We start from the raw sequence: 21802 nt of genomic DNA, 5'->3' as shown, positions 1-21802 counted from the left end.
GCCTCTCTCTCAGCCAACACAACAAGCAAACTCACTGCCCTCCCCCTCTCTACGTGTGACATGACTCCCAGGAGTGTGGAATTTCCTGGCAACGTGGGACAGAAATCCTAGAACAAGCTGGGACTCAGCATCAAGGGATTGAGAAAATCTTCTTGACCAAAAGGGGAAAAAGCAAACCGAGACAAAAGTAAAGTGTCAGTGGTTGAGAGATTCCAAACGGAGTCAGAAATCCGTTTAAGTAGGCTTAGCCTATCCTTTGTGGGGTTAAGGTTCATATGAACAAACCCCCAGATTGAGGGCTCTGCCTATTGCTTTGGTTGTCCTCACTGCTTGTGAGAATATCAGGAACTCTCCACTTGGGTAAGTTGAGTTTCCCCCCTTTCTCCCCATTCACCCAAGGAGGGGGGTGAATGGTCATATCCTGGAGGTTATTCTTATGCATTAAATAGATATCATCTTGTTAAAGTTGTAATGGAGAGGCTGGTGGGAACTACCTGAAAATGTGGAGCTGTGCTCTGCTGGCCATGTTTCTTGAAGATAATTGTATGATGATATAGCATTCACAATATGACTGTGTGATTGTGAAAACCTTGTGTCTGATGCTCCTTTTATCTACCTTATCAACAGACGAGTAAAACATATGTAATAAAGATGAATAATGGAACAAATGTTAAAATAAATTTAGATTGAAATGCTGGTGATCGGTGAGGGGGAAGGGTGGGTGTATGGTATGTATGAATTTTTTTGTTTTCTTTTTATTTCTTTTTCTGAATAGATGCAAATGTCCCAAGAAATGATCATGATGATGAATATGCAACTATTCGATAATATTGTGAATTACTGATTATATATGTAGAACGGAATGATCAAAAATTAGGAATGTTTGCATTTGTTTGGTGTTTTTTGGTATTTTAAAAAAAATTTTAAAAATTAGAAATGAAATGCGGGTTATCAGTGAAGGGGAGGGGTAAGGGATATGGTATGTATGAATTTTTCTGTCTTCTTTTTATCGCTTTTTCTGAATTGATGCAGATGTTCTAGGAAATGATCATTATGATGAAAATACAACTAACTATGTGATGATAGTGTGAGTTATTGATTATATAACAGGAACGGAACAATCACATGATAAGAATGTTTGTATTTGTATGTGGTTATGTATCATAAATAAAAAATAAGTAAATTAAAAAAAAGAAAGGGAGAGGTAAGGGGTATGGTATGTATGAATTTTTTTGTTGCCTTTTTATTTTTTTTCCTGAATTGATACAAATGTGCTAAGAAACGATCATGATGATGAATATGCAACTATGTGATGATACTGAATTACTGATTTATGTATGTAGAACAGAATGATCATATGTTAGGAATGTTTGTTTCTTTCTTGTAATACTCTTTTAATTTAAAAATAAAAAAATTAAAAGAATGTGCTTCTTTGTTATATTTCTAAAAAAATTTTTTTTAAACAGTAGGGGGAAGAGAAATGAGACAAAATGAAGTGTCAATGGCTGAGATTTTCCAAACAGAGTCGAGAAGTTATCCTGGAAGTTATTCTTATGCATTATATAGATAACACCTTTTTGGTGAAGGGGTAATGGAGAGGCTGGAGGGAAGTGCCTGAAAACGTATAGCTGTGTTCCAGTAGCCACGTTTTTTGAAGATGATTATATAATGATATAGCTTTCTCAGTGTGACTGTGTGATTGTGAAAACCTTGTGTCTGATGCTCCTTTTATTTACCTTATCAACAAATGAGTAAAACATATGGATTAAAAATAAATAAATAATGGGGGAACAAATGTTAAAATAAATTTAGTTTAAAATGCTAGTGATCAGTGAAAGGGACAGGTAAGGGGTATGGTATGTAAAATCTTTTTTTTCTGTTTGTTTTATTTTTCTGCTGTCCTTTTATTTCTTTTTATGAATTGATGCTATTGTTCTGGGAAATGATCAGGATGATGAATATGAAACTATGTGATGATATTGTGAATTGCTGAGTGTATGTGTTGGGAATGTTTATTTAATAAAAAATTTTTTAAAAAAAGGATGAACTGTTCAGTAAATGGCTCAGGAACAACTTTTAGGCACACTGGAGGAAACATGAAGCTGGATACCTACTTTACACCATGCAATTATGTATGTATGTGTGTGTATGCATATATATAAAAGGCACAAGTATAAAAGAATAAAAAAGTTAACACCTCAGAAGAAAATACATGGTAATATCTCCATGACCTAGAGGTAAAGAAAGACTTCTTAAAGACAACAAAAATAGTGCTTACCATTCAGGTATACAAATTCGAGTACATTAAAGTTAAGAAGTTGTTTTTCAAAAGACATGAGAAATACGGTGAAAAAGCAGGCCACAAATTACTAAAAAAAAAAAAAAAAAAAGTAACATACATAGCCAGGTAAGGATTAGTATTCAGAATATATATTTTAAATCCCTCAAATAAGTACTGAAAAGAAAAATGGGCAAAAGACCTAACAAGCAGTAAACACTGAAATAAATAAACTTATGAAAAGATGATGAATTCATTAAAATTTCAGGAAAATTCAAGGTAAAAGCACAGAAAGATAGTATTTCACACTTACCAGACTGGCAATTTTTTGCCATAGACTATAACAAGTACTTGTATGTGCATCACTGGGAAAGCAAGGTTAACTGGCACAACTACTTAAGAAAATAGGATGACATGATATAAAGCCAGTCATGGACTTCTGATTGGGACAAATAAAGGATTGGGGGGAAAAAAAAGCCAGTCGTGTGTATATATAAATAATTTCACTTTCAGATACATACCTTAGATAAAATCTTGTACATGTGCACCAGAAGAGATACACAACAATATTTAGAATAGGGACAATACTCAAATGTAGTATCCTCCTTTCTACATATAGTAAAGTCAGCTTTTCAAGAATTGACTTACCACTAATCAAAAGAAAGATCAATATAGTTTTACTTATTTATAAACCTCCCTGTGGGGAAATAAAACTTCCCTGGATTACTCAGTGCTCCTGCAAAAAGCCCTAGACTCCTGACACCTGAAAAAATGTATATGATAAAGATAGGGAATGCTTGCTTTCATTTCCTTCAAATTTTTTTTTTAACTCTCCATAGTATAAGAATCTATCTAGTTAATTGCTCTGATCCAAAGGATACTACCACTTCATTTATCTTCCTGACAGGGCCAAGTGGGTACAGCAAGAGGGAAGAGCATTGGGTAGGAATACATACAATATAATGGACTAATTGTTGGAGACTTAAGTGTTAGTTGGCTTGAGTGATTAAAAACCCAGTCTTAAATGGACCCCACACCTTCATGAGCTTTATCTACAAAATCCTCACCAGGTTCCCATTATGAAAATCAGAGAAAAATCTCCTATTTCTGGCAGAGGAGGAGAAAAGTACCCATTTTGAAATATGTTCAATCCATTCTGTTCTTCTTAACAAAGGCTTATCCTCACAGGAAGATATTCTACCAGAGCCAAAGCAAAGTGGGTGACTATTACTAGAACCTAGCCAACAATAAGTACCCAACCCCAATCCTCTCCAGCCTTCCTGTCTCAACTAACAGGTGAAAGAGAGAGTAGTAGCTAATACCAGATGACCCAGTAATTCTATCCCTAGGTAAATACATAAAATAACTGAAAAAAAGAAAATCAAATAAATATTTGTACATCAATGTTCATAGCACTAATAATCACAATAGCCAAAAGATGGAAACATCCCAAGTGTCCATCAACAGATGAATAAATTTTAAAAATGTGGTACATACACACAATGGAATATTATTCAACCATAAAAAGGAATGGCATTCTAATATCTGCTATGATATGAACAAACCTTGAAAACAATAAGCTAAGAGAAACAAGCCAGACACAAAAGAACAAATACTGTATGACTCCACTGATATGAATATCTAGAAAAGGCAAATTCAGAGACAGTTAAGTGGATTACAGGTTAGCAGGGACTAGGGGAATGAATGAATGGTTAGTTATTACTTAATGGGTATATATTTCTGTTTAGGATGATGAAAAAGTTTTGGTAATGGATGATGATAATGGCTACATACATTGTGAATGTAATTAATGGCACTCTTAAATGGCAAATTTTATATCATATATATTATATATTACATAGTAATATATTATGTATATATTAGTTACGACAATTTTTTAAAAAGCTGAGAAGCACCTGTGAAGTTCAGTCTAAAGGCACAAGCCCAAAAGCAGACTGAGACTGAAATACAGCAGTATCCTCCCTACATGTCTTACCACCACATCAATAGGTCTCCTGTACAAAAACAAATAAAGGTGTGACAGAAAAAAAGAACTGCAAGACTCAGACTCTATTTAAAGTGTCTCTAAGAAACCCAAAGACAACAGGGGAGACAGACACCAGAGGAAATTTAGCCTCTAATACCCACGGCCACAGCAAACAATAAATACAACCTAGCACCTAGACAGATAAATATAAAACTTCATTCACATCAAAGGCCTATTTACCTCAGCTCCTTTACCCAATATATAACGTCTGAATTTCAACAAGAAATTACAAGGTATACCAAAAACCGTCTGAAGAGAGGGGACAAGCATCAGATTCAGATAAGGTAAAGATTTTGGAAATATCAGGAACTTAAAATAAGTATGATTAATAAGAGCTTGCGGTAGATTGAATTATGAAATCCATAAAAAAAACAAAAGTACTTTATCTTAAACCTATTCCCGAAGGTGTGAATCCTTTGTAAATAAGATCATTTGAAGATATTTTTAGTTGAGATGTAGCCAATTAATTCAGGATGGGTCTTAATCCTATTACTGGAGGCCTTAGAACAGAGAAAGAAAGCTACAAGGAGGAGCCAAAAGCTAGAAGTCAGTGGAATCTAGAAGAAAAAGGAGAGGAAATAGCTATGTGACAGGAAAGCCAGCCAATCAGAACACTACTGACCCTGGGAGGAAGCAAGCCTTCTAGCTTCTTAAACTGTGAGCCGAAATCACCAGGAACAGTACAGAACCGCTCCTGGGGCCACATCAGTGAACGGACAAACAGTGCACCCCAGTCTGGACCAGTTGCGAGCCCCCCCCCCAGAACCATGAGTTCCCCAAGCCATGGCTGCTGGCACCCCTCCCCCACAGGCTGCTTCCCAGAGGGGAAAGGAAACAGACTTTACCAGCAGCAGGGACTGAGCACAACTAAGCTTCAAGTGTGGGATTAATTCAGAAATTCTGACTCCAAAAAATAGGCCCCCAGCTCAGGTGAACCTGGTCGAAGCGGAGGTTGCTGATTTTTGCCCTGGCACCAAGGGGACAGGGCTGACAGAAAAAGGAAAAAAAAAAAAAAAAGAGGTTTTTGTGGCTGTGTTTCTACGGAGGCTTGGCTGCCCCTGGACACAGTGGCAGGACTTCTCAGGCTGCAACTGCCCCAGGCATAAGCTTGTCTGAGAGCTTCTCTGGAGCCTGCACCCTCCCCAAGGGAGGGGTGAGACCCAACTCAGGTGGAATCCCTCCCTCAAGGTATTCAGACACCAGGGCTTGGTAATTTGAAGCCATTAAAATCAGCCTACAAACTGTCCTCTGTCTCCACCACACCTCAGCAGGGAGAGTCTGCCAAAGTTAAAGGTACCGTATCACCTTATGCTAGTGGGACCTGCAGGCAGACAAGTGCCACATACTGGGCAGGATAAGAAAAACAGAGTCCAGAGACCACAGGAAAGTCTTTCAACCTGCTGGGTCTCACCCTCAGGGAAAACTTACACAGGTGACTCTTTCCTCCTGATAGGAGGCCAGTTTGGTCTGGGAAAATCCAGCTGGGGTCTATAATACCTAAGTAGACCCTCCTAAGGGTGAAGGGAAACCATACAGGCAGGGCAAGAAGTGAAACAAAAACTGAAAAATTCTCCTCTGTTAAACAAAACCTGATCTAGAGGTCCAGAAAAAGCTGAACTGAATGTCAAAGAACAGACAGACAACAAATTCATCCAGCAAGAAAACCCTAGATAAAAGAAGTGAAAACAATCTCCAGAATAAACTAATTAAGGTAATTAAATGCCTAGACACCAGCAAAAAATAACATATCACATTAGGAAAATTGAAGATACGGCCCAGACAAAGGAACAAACCAACAATTCAAATGAGATACAGGAGCTGAAACAATTCAGAATATATGAACAGACATGGAAAACCTCATCAAAAACCAAATCAATGAACTGAGGGAGGATATAAAGAAGGCAAGGAATGAATAAAAAGAAATCAAAAGTCTGAAAAAAATCACAACTTATGGGAATGAAAGGCATGGTAGAAGAGATGAAAAAAACAATGGAAACCTACAATGTTAGATTTCGAGAGGCAGAAGATAGGATTAGTGAACAGGAGGATGGAACATCTGAAATCTAACAAGCAAAAGAAAATACAGGCAAAAAAATGGAAAAATATGAGCAGGGACTGAGGGAATCGAATGACAATATGAAACGCACAAATATACGTGTTGTGGGTATCCCAGAAGGAGAAGAGAAGGGAAAAGGAGGAGAAAAACTAATGGAGGAAATTATCACTGAAAATTTCCCAACTCTTATGAAAGACTTAAAATTACAGATCCAAGAAGTGCAGCATACCCCAAAGAGAACAGATCCAAATAGACGTACTCCAAGACATTTACTAATCAGAATGTCAGAGGTCAAAGAGAAAGAGAATCTTGAAAGCAGCAAGAGAAAAGCAATCCATCACCTACAAGGGAAGTCTAAAATGTGAGCCAATAAATTCCCATTGTTTAAGCCAACCCATTGGCGGTATTGGTCACAGCAAGCAGAACACTAAGACAGGGATCTAATGGAAAAAGTAGAGAACATACGAGAACAGATAAGTAATGTAAGCAGAGATGAAAATTATAAGAAAGAGAATAGAAAGTACTAGTAATAAAAAACACTGCAACAGAAATTACAGGGAGGAATTCCTTTGATGGGATCAACAGCAGACTAGACAAGGCCAAGGAAATAATCAGTGGTCTTGAAGACACATCAACAGAAACTTACAAAACTGAAATGCAAATAGAAAAAGGAAATAAAAAGATGAGACAGGACACTCAAGAACTGTGAGACAATTATGAAAGCTGTAACATTCATATAATGGGAATACCAGAAGGAAAAAAGAAAGTAACAGAAGGAATATGTGAAATACTACTGGTTGAGAATTTTCCAGCCTTCACCAAAGACATCAACTTAAAGGTCCATAAACACTCATCTAACAATAATTGACAGATCCAGCAGGGAGAAAACAAGTAACAATATAGCTGAATTGAACAGTTTACTAGATCTAACTGACATTTATTTAATACTTCACCCAACAGTAGAATACATGCTTCTCAAGCTCAGATGGAAAATATACCGAGAGGCCACAACCTGAGCCATAAACATATTGTAATGAGTTTAAAAGAACAGAAAGCATACAAACTATGTTCTCAAAACATAACAGAATTAAACTAGAAATCAGTAACAGAAAGAGGGTTACACATTGAAGAAAGAAAGAAAGAAATGGGAACTCCTCAAAATTAAACCCTTTTGCGCATCAAAGAACTTTGTCAAAAAAGTAAAAACACAGTCTACACAATGGGAGACAATATTTGGAAACAACATATCAGATAAAGGTCTAGTATCCAGAATTTATAAAGAGATTGTTCAACTCAACAACAAAAGGACAGACAGCCCAATTACAAAATGGGCAAAAGACTTGAACAGACACTTCTCAGAAGAGGAAATACAAATGGCCAAAAGGCACATGAAAAGATCCTCAACTTCCCTGGCTATCTATCAGAGACATGCAAATCAAAACCACAATGAGATAGCATCTCACACCCCCCAGAATGGCCATTATCAATAAAAGAGAAAATGACAAGGGCTGGAGAGGATGTGGAGAAAGAGACACACTTATCCACTGCTGTAGGGAATGTCAAATGGTGCAACCACTGTGGAAGGCAGTTTGGCGGTTCCTCAAAAAGGTAAATATAGAAATGCCATATGACCAGGCAATACCATTGCTAGGTATCTACTCAGAGGACATGAGGGCAAGGACACAAACAGACATTTGCACTCCAATGTTTATAGTAGCATTATTTACAGTTGCAAAGAGATGGAAACAGTCAAAATGTCCATCAACAGACGAGTGACTAAACAAACTGTGGTATATACATATGATGGAATATTATGCAGCTGTAAGATAGAATAAAGTAATGAAGTATGTAACAACATGGATGGACCTTAAGGACATTATGCTGAGTGAGATTAGCCAGAAACGAAAGGACAAATACTGTATGGTCTCACTGATATGAACTGACATTAGTGAATAAACTTGGAGAATTTCGTTGGTAACAGAGACCATCAGGAGATAGAAATAGGATAAGGTATTGGGTAACTGGAGCTGAAGGGATACAGATTGCGCAACAAGATTGAATGTAAAAACTCAGAAATGGACAGCACAATAGTACCTAACTAAAATACTATAATGTTAGAACACTGAATGAAGCTGAATGTGAAAATAATAGAGGAAGGAGGGCTGGGGGCATAAATGAAACCAGAAAGAAAGACAGACAATAAAGACTGAGATGGTATAATCAAGGAATGCCTAGAGTGTATAATGATAGTGATTAATGCACAAATTTTAAAAATGTCTTTGCATGAGGAAGAACAAAGGAAAGTCATTATTGCACGGTGCTGAAAATAGATGGTAATTAATATTTTAAAATTTCAACTTATGTGGGAGACTAAAGCAAAAAATATTTATTTGGTACAAAATTTATATTTTGACTAGTGCATTTCCTAATATAACTTACATAGACAGCTTAATTGAATGCCATAAGTACATGGAACCTTGAGTAAGACATGAGATTCTGTTTGTTTGTTTGTCCAGAGGGATGCTCGATCAATCCCAGAGTGAATTGATCAGTGAATAAAAATGTATTTGCAAAGTCCCCTTCGGGAATGGTGAGAACAGGGTAAAATTCAACTTCCCCAAGTTGAATTTTTGATATTCTCACAAGCAGTGTGGACAACCAAAGCTACAGGCTGAGCCCTCAGTCTTGGGGTTTGTTCATATGAAACTTAACCCCACACAGGAAAGGTCAAGCATACTTAAAATTAGCCCTAAGAGTCACCCCCAAGAGAACCTCTTATGTTGCTCAGATGTGGCCTCTCTCTCCAGCCAACACAACAAGCAAACTCACCATCCTCACCCTGTCTATGTGGGACATGACTCCAAGGGGTGTGGACCTTCCTGGTAACATGGGACAGAAATCCTAGAATGAGCTGAAACTCAGCATCAAGGAATTGAGAAAAACCCTAGAATGAGCTGATACTCAGCATCAAGGGATTGAGAAAACCTTCTTGATGAAAAGGGGGAAGAGTGAAACAAGACAAAGTGTCAATGGCTGAGAGATTCCAAACAGAGTGGAGAGGTTATCCTGGTGGTTATTCTTGTGCATTAAGTAGATATCACCTTGTTATTCAAGATGTAACAGAGAGGCTAGAGGGAACTGCCTGAAAATGTAGAGCTGTGTTCCAGTAGCCATGTTTCTTAAAGATGATTGTATAATGACATAGCTTTCACAATGTGACTGTGTGATTGTGAAAACCTTGTGTCTGATGCTCCTTTTATCTACCTTGTCAACAGACAAGTAGAACATATGGAATAAAAATAAATAGGGGAAACAATGTTAAAATAAATTTAGTTTGAAATGCTAGTGATCAATTAAAGGGAGGGGTAAAGGATATGATATGTATAATTTTTTTTCTGTTTTCATTTTATTTCTTTTTCTGAATAGATGCAAATGTTCCAAGAAATGATCATGATGATGAATATGCAACTATGTGATGACATTGTGAATTACTGGTTATATATGTAGAACGGAATGATCAAAATAGGAATGTTTGCATTTAATTGGCGTTTTTTTGTATTTAAAAAAATAAAATTAAATTAAAAAATGGAAAAAAGAAAGAAAGAGGGCTACAAAAATACCAAAATAGGTGGAGGTTAAATAACACAGCTCCAAATAACACTTGGGTCAAAGAAGAAATCTCAGGAAAAATTTTATAAATACTTTCAAATAAATGTGGACTACAGCAAAAGCAGTACTTAAAGGGAAATTTATAGCATTGAATGCATATATTAGAAAAGATCTAAAATCTATAGTCAAAACTACTACCTTAGGAAATCTGAAATGGAGCAAATTAAATCCAAAGCAAGCAGAAAACTTATAAAAACTAAAGCGGAAATCAAAGAAATAAAACAGAAAATTATGGAGAGGGCTCCAGGTAGATGGCCGAATCGGATAGTTCAAGTTCAGCCCTGCTTCATGGAAAAGTTAGAGAAGGGATGGGCTGGCAACTGAAATAGTGATTCATGAGTGCAAATGACCTGTGAGAGCTTTCTGTACCACAAAGGGCGGCCCTGGTTGCAGAGGTTGAGGAACTAAGGCATAAAGCCCCATAGGAGTGCACAGACGGGAAGATGGGAACCAGGAAGTAAGTCAGGCTGCATTCCTTGTACACACTACCCTCACCAGCATAGCCCCATGACCCGCAACTCACACCACACCCCACGCATCCAAACCCCATCATCCACCTCCATTCTCTGTGCTCCAAGTGCCCCTGTCCCACCCTTCAAATGTTCGTGTTTGTATGTTGCTATGTTTAAAAAAAGTAAAAACAAATTTTTTTTTTAAAAAGATTAAAAGAAAGATAAACGGCACCCAGAAAAAGTACAGAGTGCTCAGAAAAGCCATGGAGAAACTAAGAGAGGACCCACAGAAGCTCAGAGAGGGAGCCACTGGAACCAGAAGCCGAAAGCAATGAAACCCAGGAGCAAAGGACCAGGAGTCACTGCTCCCAGATACCAGCAGCCTGTCTGTAGAGTCCAGGTATTGTGCTGTTGATGCCTTGAGTGGGACATTTTCATGGCCTAACAACTGTAATTTGTAGGTTAATAAATCTCCATTGTAAGAGAAAAAAAAAATTAAGCCCAGATGGTTTCAATGACAAATTCTACCAAACACTTAAGCAAGAAATTAAAACAATTCTCTAGTCTCTACCAGAAAACAGAAGCAGGAGGAACTCTTCCTAACTCATTCTATGTGGCCAGCTATTCTCTGTAACATGAGAAAAAACATTACTAGAAAGGAAATTTTCAGAACAATATCTCTCAACAAGATGCAATACCCTCAACAAAATATTAGCAAATCAAATCCAACAATATATTAAAAATAATTATATACCATGACTAATTGTGATTTATTCCAAGTACGTAAGACTGAGTCAACATTTGCAAATCAAAGTACAGTATCATATCAATTAGCTAAAAAAGAAAAATCATTGTTCTAGATTTTTAGATGCACATTTTACATCTGTGATCTCAATACTTTGATTCTGAGAAGATCCAGTACCCCATGAACCTAATAAAATATTTGCTAAGGTGAAGAAAACAAGCTGGTATCCTCCCTATATCAATTCTATTAGAAAAAAAACATACATTGTAAATTTTTTTATAAACCCCTCACCATCCAAACTCTCAATACTCACTTGGAAACTCAAGAACCAAATAAATTTGGCTAACTCAAAATCCTTCCATATCAAAACCTACTACCTAAACTTCCATTTTCTCAACTCAGGAAATGAAGATTTTGATCATGAGGAATACTTGCATTATAGACAGGCTTTGAGAGGAAAACAAGAACTGTAAATACAAATATAAAGTATATTCATGTGTACTGTTTGTGTCTGTATATATACACACAAGTTCTAGTCTATAGGTCAACAAGTTATTGCTCAGTGTCCACCAATTCATATATTATCTGACTAATCCACCTACAAACAAGGGACTGACTTAGCACATACTAATATATGCTATAGTGAAATTCTAAGCAGCCATTTAAAATGACGTTGTAGGTTCTGAAAATAACTTATAAATCTCCATTTGACTACCTAGAAATTGAGATTGAACACGGAGGAGTAAAAAATCAACTACTGAGGGTGGGCCATGGTGGCTCAGCAGGCAGAGTTCTTGCCTGTAATGCCAGAGACCCAGGTTCGATTTCCAGTGCCTGCCCATGAAAAAAAAGAAAAAAAAATCAACTGCCCAAAAACTTGTATTAAATGATACATCTGAGCAAAAAAGTCCTCTCTCGCTCTCTAATGGAACTTCCTATCAATATTTAAACATTATCTCATCTATCTCATGTTAAAAGAAAAACATTAGAACAGTTAATCCCTTTCTCTGTAGCACCTTAAATCAGTCTCCTCTTCTATTATCACTTACCTTTCTCATTTACCCACTGTCACCCTCTAATCCAATGGTTTAGTACCTATCTCTCCCTTTCCTTTCTTGACTGCCCCTTTAATTTCTCGACAGAGTAACCAAGGTCAACTCTCAAATCACAGAAGTCATCACAAGCAAAACCTCATCCCACCGCCTTTAACATCCTTCAAAACTCATGGCTCTTATATCAAGTTAAACTCCCAAACATTTGAACACTACCTAAAAAACGCTGAATGACACAGCTCCCGACATACTCTTCCATCCTCACATTCTAGGATTTTCCCCCTTACTCCAGAGTCCTTTGATTTCTTCAACCTAATCAAGCTTATTCTTTTGAGATCTTCAAACATGCTACTGTCTCTACTCTCCTAAGTAACTCCATTCATTTTAGCTCTGCATAAAGCTAGTAGAACAGTCTCTCTGACTCATTCGCTACTGAACTATATGCCTTACATAAGAAAACAATACTCAATAAATATGTGTTGAATATCATACTCATAGTCAGCAAAGCATAAAAAAAAGATAATTCACAGGGATAGTGGTCTGCAAGAAGGTCTAGTTTCATGACTGAAGAAGAAATACCAGAGGCTAGTACATCATCATTAACTACCTGGCAGTAGCAAAGATAAAGACCTTGTGATACTTCAGAGGCAAAAATGAACTGAAATATTAATATGATCATTTGTAAATATGCATATTTCTAAGCAAGAATGAGGAATATCTTGAAATTTTTCACTCACGAGTTTTTCTTTCTCTAGTTTTTGCAGTAAACTCTCCATGTTACTTCCAATTCTTGGCTTTTCTACAACTTCATACAGGCTGCAATACATTCCGTTCTTCAAAACTGACATAAGAAAAAATATACAGTAATTATTTAATTAAGACTGCTTCTTACATATTTTAGTAAAATTAAATTACTTTACCTTCATTTAGACCTAAGTATGTTTCCTTATAAAACAGTGCTGGAGGGATCTTTTGTTTCAGATGATCAATACTCATCACTGTTTCAACATCTAACTTCTCAGGACTAAAAAAAAAATTGAAAAAGTATGTTAGCCTTACCTGTATTTTTAACTCTAGAAATGCTATCACACACAACACACAAAAGTATACTTCATGGAAAAACAGAAGGGCATATTTATTAATATACCACCATATTCTAAAAATTATTATATATGGAAAGCAAAATAGATAGAGATTAGACAGACAGATAGATATAAAGCAAGTCTGGTAATATAACCAAACTTCATATTTAAGACAGAAGCTATTACGAACTGACAATTTTACTAACTGCCAAAATTAAAAGGCTGTCATTTTATTAAAGACAATTCAAGTCTGAACTGCTAAAATAATCTGCCATCATTTATAAAGGTCCATTATATTTATGTGGTGGTAGGAGATCATTTTAAAACCTTCTATTACAACATCTCTTACACAGGATAGAAAACAAGCTCTATATTTTAGCTTAACTCACCACATCAAAACTCATTCCAACTAAGAGCTTGTAACTATTAATATGCTCACGTTCAAACGGCTAAACAGAAAAAAAATCTATCTTATTTAGGATAAAATATAAGATTTAAGCCATTAAGAAAAATTTTCATACCATAAACGTAAAATTTTCATACTATAAACGTGAACGACTGTCAAATCAAGACAGAGGAGAGGCTCATTTTGCCAATCAAGTTCCTAAAGCTATTAAATCAACCTTTTCTAAAACAAACCAACATTTATATCTAAGTTATGTCACAGACCAAAATAAAATGTAAACATTAAAAAAGAAGGAAAAAAAGCTAAAAAAGACACTCATACAATTTGCAGCCACCAATTGCTATTTTCTTGTAATATAACACACTTACAGCTTGATAGGCAAAAAAGCACGAGTAGCTGACCTCAGGGAAATATAACACAAGAGCTTTCCTTTATTTAAAAGTTGTCCTTTCCACAAGGTGTAGTTAAATTTATCTAAATAAAGAGAATAATGATCCAATTCAGTATCATGGCAGCCCAGAGAGATAAACACAAGTTTACAACAAATAAAGGGAAAAAACACCTAAAAACAAGGTTTAAATAGAGAAAAAGAAAACAATATTCCTACTTACAGAAAAAGAGTTCCAGATAACAGGATTTTTGTTACAGATACTTTTCTCTCTACAAAATCATTCCAGCTACAAACAACAACAGATTCATCTGTCTAAATGTCCTCATATCAGATAATGTCATTATTGTCCTCTTATCTCCCGCAAAGGAGATTACATTAAATCTGATTAACCTGAATCTGGTTAAATCTGAATAACCATAATGTCTTGAATCTTCTAAGAGTTCTTTTCATTGTGAAGAAACTTCAATGTAGTAAATGTCAATACTGCTTTTAATCTTCTCTAATTATCTCTTCTAATCGCTAAAGTTCTGATGAATTTAATTCTTTCAAAAGGTTGAATTGTGAAACCTGTTTTATTTTTTGCTCTTTTCGATTAAAGTGCTAAAAGCCTTGTGGTCTCTTCACAATAGCAACATCTCGCAAGGGGAACCTTAGAGAGACTACCAAAGGTTGATGCTATTTCATAAACATGGGCTCACCGTCTTTTTTGTTCTTTGCAAATTCTCTTACACTTAACTTCTTAATCATTTACTACATGCATTTATTCTTTCAATTTCACAAAACTAAAAGGAAATATAGTAAGACTCTTACCTGTGTTTCTATCTGCATTAAAGCTGTTAGATCTATGAATAAATTTTTAAAAAAGAAAAACATTACTAATTGGCAAAAACTTGAAAGTTTACATTCAGGACCTGGGTATAAATGTTATTTACACTGCACAAGAGTTTTCAATCCTTCTTCCAGGTAGGAAGAACAAATGAATTTCTCATTATGGCATTTAAAAAATCCAAGTCTACTTAGTGAAAACAGAATTACCTACTTCGCTCAAGTTACCAAATTACCCCAAGTTTAAGGGAACCATTTTTCCTGAAAATAACCATTAAAAAGAGAGAGTAGAGTCCATTAAAGACTCTGTCAATTACTTTATTTTGGTGATGAGATTCAAAGAAATAGCCTCAATACAAATGAATGTATTTTAATTTGTACATTCATGCAGTAAATATTTACTAAGTTCCTATTATTTACCAGAGACAGCACTAGGTAAGGGATTACAGGGTTGAACAGAGCAGAGTTCCTGACCTCTTAGAGCTTACAATCTAATGAGGAAGACAGACAACAATCAAAAAGTAAATATATAGTTTACCAGGTGGTGGGAGACTGAATCAAGTTCCTCACAAAAGGCATGTGCAGGTCCCAACCCCTGGTGGTCCTGTAAGTGTGAACCCATTTATAAACAAGACCTTTAAAGATGTTACTAGTTAAGATATGCCCAAACTGAATGAGTGCAGGCCTTAATTCAATAAGAATGAAGTCCTTGTAAGCAAAGGAAACTGGACACAGAGAGAAACCATGGGAAGCAGCCAGAAGCTAAAAGTCAATAGAACCCAAAATAGAAAGGATATGCTTCAGGTGCATTACCATATGACATAAAAAGCAAAAGAATGCCAAAGGTTGCCGGCCAACGAGAAGGTATCAACTTTGGAAAGAAGCAAACCTAGGCTCTGAAATAGTAAATTAATAAACTCCTGTTGTTAAGCCAATTCACTGCACAGTATTTTAGCAACCATGAAACTAAAATACCAGGTGATAATGACTTAAATGGAGAAAATAAAGAGTCCTAAGGGAACAGAGGTTAAACAAACAAAAAAATCAGGGAAGCCTTCATTGATAAGGTGACCTTTACAGATCGATCTGAGGGGAGTGTGGAAGTGACTATTATGCAGACAACTGGGTAAAGGACAGTAACAACAAGCACAGAGTTCCTGAGAAAGGAGCATTAGTGGCGCATTCAAAGAATAGTAACGCTATTCAAGTAATGCTTGTTTTAAAAGATACAGAGGTCAACAGAATCAAAGAAGAGATAAAGAAAATTAATAGGCATTATTCCTGGGGATTTGGCTTTATAATGATAAGTGCTTAATATCATTTAAGGGTGGTTTTTTTGGGGGTACATGATCTGGGAATCAAACCCTGGTCTCCTGCATGGAAGGTGAGCATTCTACCACTGAACCACCTGTGCACCCAACTTGAGATCTTTTAAAGATTACTTCTGAAAGGCACTATAGTAAATGTACATATCATAGGGATCAAAAGTAAAAAGTCATGAAAAAATGAAAACCACAATCACCTTGGTATTATGTCAATATTTATGGCTGGTGGAATGGCCTCCTGTACTACTCACTGATGTGGAAAAAAATGCTGTATCTCAAACAACTCAAAATGAAAGAGAAGATGAAACACTCTGAAAAACTGATAAAGGTATAAATCTATAAATTTATGTTTAATTTGGCCAAAATATTTTCTGGAATAACCCCTCGGGAAAAAAAGGGAACTGCTTTGCATTTGGTCACTTATTATATGAGAGTTTATAAGAAAACCATCAATGGTACTCATCTCTGGATGAAAATCAGAATCACTTAAACGCTCTCAAAAACTGCCAATGCCTAGGCTCTCCACTAAATACTCAATTAGTCTCAAGTGGGGCCTGAGCATTTTTTATAAAAGTTCCCCATTCCCTGCGGGTGAGGTTGCCGTATGATCCTGAAACCCGGTTGCTCAGTGTATACCTGGAGGAACTGAGTGTGGGAACATGAATGGACATTTGCACACTGGTGTTTATGGCAGCAGTGTTCATGACCCACAATGAATGGAGGTGGCTGAAGGGTACAATGACTAAGGAATGGAAGGGGGAAATATGGTGTATACATACAACAGACTACTAAATGCCTACAAGAAGAAATGTAATTGTTAAGGCATTAAATTAGTTGAATGAACCTTAAGGGCTGTATGTTGAATGAAATATCAGGAACAAAAAGACAAAAATTATCATGTCTCAATCACATGGACTAACTATAATATAAAAATTCAACAAAAAAATGTCAAGACCATGGATTATCAGGTTGGAGCTTACTGTAAAGGGTCCTAAATTGTAAGCTTGTACGGCAGTCACATATATTCAGGAGGTCTAACTGTTAATTCTAAATTCTAAGATACTGAGCTGTTTCTATATAGCATGGTCTTTTCCAGAAACTTTGGTATTTATGTGACACCTGATACTCAGTGACAGCTCTGAAGTTATGAAAGTCAGCACTACCTCATATAGGAACTGATTAAAAAGTTGAAAAAGTGGTCAGACATCGAGTAGAGATATGAATGAAGCTGATCAGGATAGGATGATGGTATCATCCATGTTTTAAAACTTCAACTTCTGTGTGAGACAAAAAGGAGAGATATTAATTTGGTGCAAAATTTATATTCTGGGCAGTGCACTTCCTAATTTAACTTGTATGGTGGGTTTAGTTAGCACCATAAGTACAGGGAATCTTGAACAGGGAATAAGATTTTGTTGATTTGTCCAGGTTAGTGTGATGCCCCAATAATTCCTAGAGAGATTTTGATCAGTGAATAAAGAAGTATCTGCAAAGTCCCCTTTAGGGAATAGGGAGAAAGGGGGCAATATTAGAATTACTGATATTCTAGCAAGCAGTGGGAACAACCAAATCAATAGGCCGAGCCCTCAATCTTGGGGCTCGCCCCTAGGAAACTTATTTCTGAGAAAGATAGGCTAAGCCTACTTAAAATTAGGCCTACAACATGACGAGTGGTCTCACCACCCTCCCCCTCTCTGCCTGGGACATGACTCCCAGGGGTGTGGACCTTCCTGGCAACGTGGGACAGAAATCCTGGAATGAGCTGAGACTCAGCATCAAGGGACTGAGAAAAACCCTAGAACGAGCTGAGAATTAACATCAAGGGATTGAGAAAACCTTCTTGATGAAAAGGGGGAAGAATGAAACGAGACAAAGTGTCAATGGCTGAGAGATTCCAAACACAGTGGAGAGGTTATCCTGGTGGTTATTCTTATGCATTAAGTAGATATCACCTTGTTATTCAAGATGTAACAGAGAGGCTAGAGGGAACTGCCTGAAAATGTAGAGCTGTGTTCCAGTAGCCATGTTTCTTGATGAAGATTGAACAATGATATAGCTTTCACAATGAGACTCTGTGAATGTGAAAACCTTGTGTCTGATGCTCCTTTTAGCTACTATATCAACAGAAGAGTAGAACATATGGAATAAAAATAAATAATGGGGGGGAACAAATGTTAAAATAAATTTAGTTTGAAATGCTAGTGGTAAATGAAAGCTAGGGGTAAGGGGTATGGTATGTATAATCTTTTTTTTCTCTATTATCATTTTATTTCTTTTTCTGTTGTCTTTTTATTTCTTTTTCTAAATTGATGCAAATGTTCTAAGAAATGATGAATATGCAACTATGTGATGATATTAAGAATTACTGATTGTATATGTAGAATGGAATGATATCTTAATGTTTTGTTAATTTTTTTAATTAATAAAAAAAGTAAAAAAATAAAAATAAAAATAAAATAAAATTAGGCCTAAGAGTCACCCCCAGAGAACTCTTTTGTTGCTCAGATGTGGCCTCTAAGCCGACACAGCACATGAACTCGCTGCCTCCCCCTCCACATGGGACATACTCCCAGGGGTGTAAACCTTCTTGGCAACATGGTACAGAAATCCCAGGATGGGACAGGACCTGGCATCAAGGGATTCAGAAAACCTTCTTAACTAAAAGGGGGAAGAGAGAAATGAGACAAAATAAAGTGTCAAAGGCTTAGAGTCACCCCCAGAGAACTCTTTTGTTCCTCAGATGTGGCCTCTCTCTAAGCCGACACACTTAGAGATTTCAAACAGAGACGAGAGGTTATTCTTATGCATTATATAAATATCTCCTTTTTAGTTTATGTTGTATCGGAGTGGCTGGAGGGAAGTACCTGAACTATAGAGTTGTGTTCCAATAGCCTTGTTTCTGGAAGATGATCGGATTACAATATAGCTTTTTACAATGTGACTGTGTGAGTGTGAAAACCTTGTATCTGATGCTCCTTTTAACTAGGGTATGGACAAATGAGTAAAAAAATATGGATAAAAAATAAATAGGGGGAACAAAGGTTAAAATAAATTGGGTAGCTGGAAATACTAGTGGTCAATGAGAGAGAGGGGTTAGGAATATGGTATGCATGAGTTTTTCCTTTTTTCTTTCTTTTTCTGGAGTGATGCAAATGTTCAGAAGAAAGATCATGGCTATGAATGCACATGAATACACAACTATGTGATGATACTGTGAGCCACTAATTGTATACCACATACGGAATGTTTTTAATGTTAAGAATGTCTGTGTGTTTGTACGTTGTTTTAGTAATAAAAACATATTTTTTAAAAACTTAAATCTAAAAAAAAAAAGTTTCCCATTCCCAATAGAGACAATAACATAAAATTTTATTTCTAAAAACTGCATTTGTTCAACTATATGAAGAGGTTAACCAGATGAGTTTTAAGTACATGTTAGTTTGTATTTTTATATAGTCGGGTATCTGTCCTTCATGGTGAGCTTTTAAAGTCATCATGAACACTCAAAAATCTAATTAATTTTAAAGCAAGTTAAAAAAAAAATCAGAAAGGACAAAAGTGCTCCTAACTCATCAGTGTAAGATATATAATCATCCTAGATGATGTCGAAAACTCTAAGTCTTACCTTGATGAAAGTACAAACTTCGGAGTCTGAATATCATCTTTATAAGTAAAAGACACAACTGCATACGGACATACATGTCTTGGTCTTCGCCTTAGCTCATCAAAGCCGTACTCATAAAAATAATACTAAAAGTAAGAAAACACCATGTTAACTTCAACAAGGCAAAAAAGCCGAATGCAATCTTTCTGCCTGATTTCTGAGAAATACGATGCCATTTAACTGCCTGACCAAAAAAAAAGCCTTTAAGTACGACTTGCTAATTAACCTGAAATAATTCGCACTTTGTATTAATTTTGTCATAGAAAATCTTCTTCTTCTACTATACCATGCTCTAAAAAAGCCTGGAAATTTTCTTGAAAATCAAGCCAATTTACAAGTACTGTTAGATAAAACAGTAATCTTCTATACAGTTATACCTCATATTTCCCAAAACTTACTATCCAGAAAACAATCAAAATGAATCAATTCCAGGTTACCTTGGGGAATATATTTTCTGTAATAAATAGTAAGAATGTTTGTGTGTTTGTATGTTGTTTTATTGATAAAAATATATTTTTTAAAAATTCAAATCTAAAAAAAAATAGTTCCCCATTCCCAGCAGAGACAATAACATAAAATTTTATTTCTAAAAACTGCATTTGCTTAACTATATGAAGAGGTTAACCAGATGAGTTGTAAGTACATGTGAGTCTGTATTTTTATATAGTCGGGTATCTGTCCTTCATGGTTATCATTGTTTTACTTGAGATGTTTTTTGTATTGCGTTGACTTTTTTGAACTGACCTGTGAACTTACCCTCCATTTTTAACATTTTTATAAGGAAATTTGTTGTGCATTCCCAATGGGAATACCTATTAGTACCCTGGGATCTGATGGTATAGTAAATAAAATAAAAACTGAGTGGTAAAAAAAAGTAAGAATAAACATTTACATAAACAATCCCTACTTTTCACAAGACAATCCATTTAGACATATACATTTTTTATGCACTTGTTAAAACAACATTACTTCATAGTCAAACCTCATATAAAACCACAACTAAAACTCATAAAATGTTACATTTAAAATGTATGTAGGGGCAGACCACGTTGTCTCAGCAGGCTGAGTTCTCGCCTGCCATGCCTGAGAGCCGGGTTCAATTCTCAGTGCTTGCCCATGCAAAAAATTATTAATAAATGTATGTAGATTACTGTGTATCAATTATACCTGAATAAACCTTAAACATTATTTCTAAGATAAATTTGCATCTTAGAAAATTGTTACTAAAAAGAGAAAATACCAAATCAATAGTAAAAATTATAATAATTAAGATATTCCAATGAGTAGATTGAACTACTAGTGGTCAATGAAAGGGAGAGGTAAGGGGTATGCATGTATAAGTTTTTTCTTTCCTCTTTTATTTCTTTTTCTGGAGTGGTGCAAATGTTATAAAAATGATCATGGTCAATACACAGCTATGGGATAATATTGTGAGCCACTAATTGTACACCATTATGGACTACCATATGTGTACGAAGATTTGACAATAAAAATATAAAACAAAAAAGATATTCTAAGGGGCTTCAATTTACCTTGATGAAGGAATAGCATTATATTAGGCAGATCTTTCTAGGCCAGGAAAAGACCAGGCTTCCAAATAAAATGAGAGTGAGACTACCCATAACAAGGCCTGAGAGATGCTTCCAGAAAATTTCTTTGTTCCTCAAATGTGTTTTCTTTCTCTAAGCCAAATTCTGCAAGGAAAATCACTGCCCTCCCTTGTATGTGGTACAAGCCACTAGGATGTAAAAATCTCCCTGAAGTTCAAATAGAATTGAGAGGCTACTCTGGAGGCTGCTTTTTACCTATC

The 21802-nt window shown here is 35.9% G+C and overlaps 2 protein-coding genes across 8 annotated transcripts in view; one reads left to right on the top strand and one right to left on the bottom strand.

The window, feature by feature from the left end:
- The window catches only part of CCDC66 (coiled-coil domain containing 66), an 84598-nt gene extending 82583 nt beyond the window's left edge, over positions 1–2015 (top strand). Inside the window, exon 19 of the mRNA XM_077128956.1 lies at positions 1467–2015. The gene's annotated coding sequence lies outside the window, so the exon portion shown is untranslated. The remainder of the gene's footprint in view (positions 1–1466) is intronic.
- The window catches only part of TASOR (transcription activation suppressor), a 64290-nt gene that overhangs the window by 28798 nt on the left and 13690 nt on the right, over positions 1–21802 (bottom strand). For all 7 annotated transcript variants that reach the window (XM_077128947.1, XM_077128949.1, XM_077128948.1 and 4 more), the window contains exons 7-11: positions 19954–20078; positions 14989–15020; positions 14156–14261; positions 13220–13323; positions 13037–13140 (exon numbers count right to left, since the gene is read on the bottom strand). In XM_077128947.1, coding sequence (XP_076985062.1) covers positions 13037–13140; positions 13220–13323; positions 14156–14261; positions 14989–15020; positions 19954–20078 — 471 coding nt within the window. The remainder of the gene's footprint in view (positions 1–13036; positions 13141–13219; positions 13324–14155; positions 14262–14988; positions 15021–19953; positions 20079–21802) is intronic.

This window comes from Tamandua tetradactyla, chromosome 15 (assembly GCF_023851605.1).
Source record: "Tamandua tetradactyla isolate mTamTet1 chromosome 15, mTamTet1.pri, whole genome shotgun sequence".
NCBI lineage: Eukaryota > Metazoa > Chordata > Mammalia > Pilosa > Myrmecophagidae > Tamandua > Tamandua tetradactyla.
Note: the sequence above shows the minus strand (reverse complement) of the source record. Positions and strands in the feature narration are given on the sequence as shown.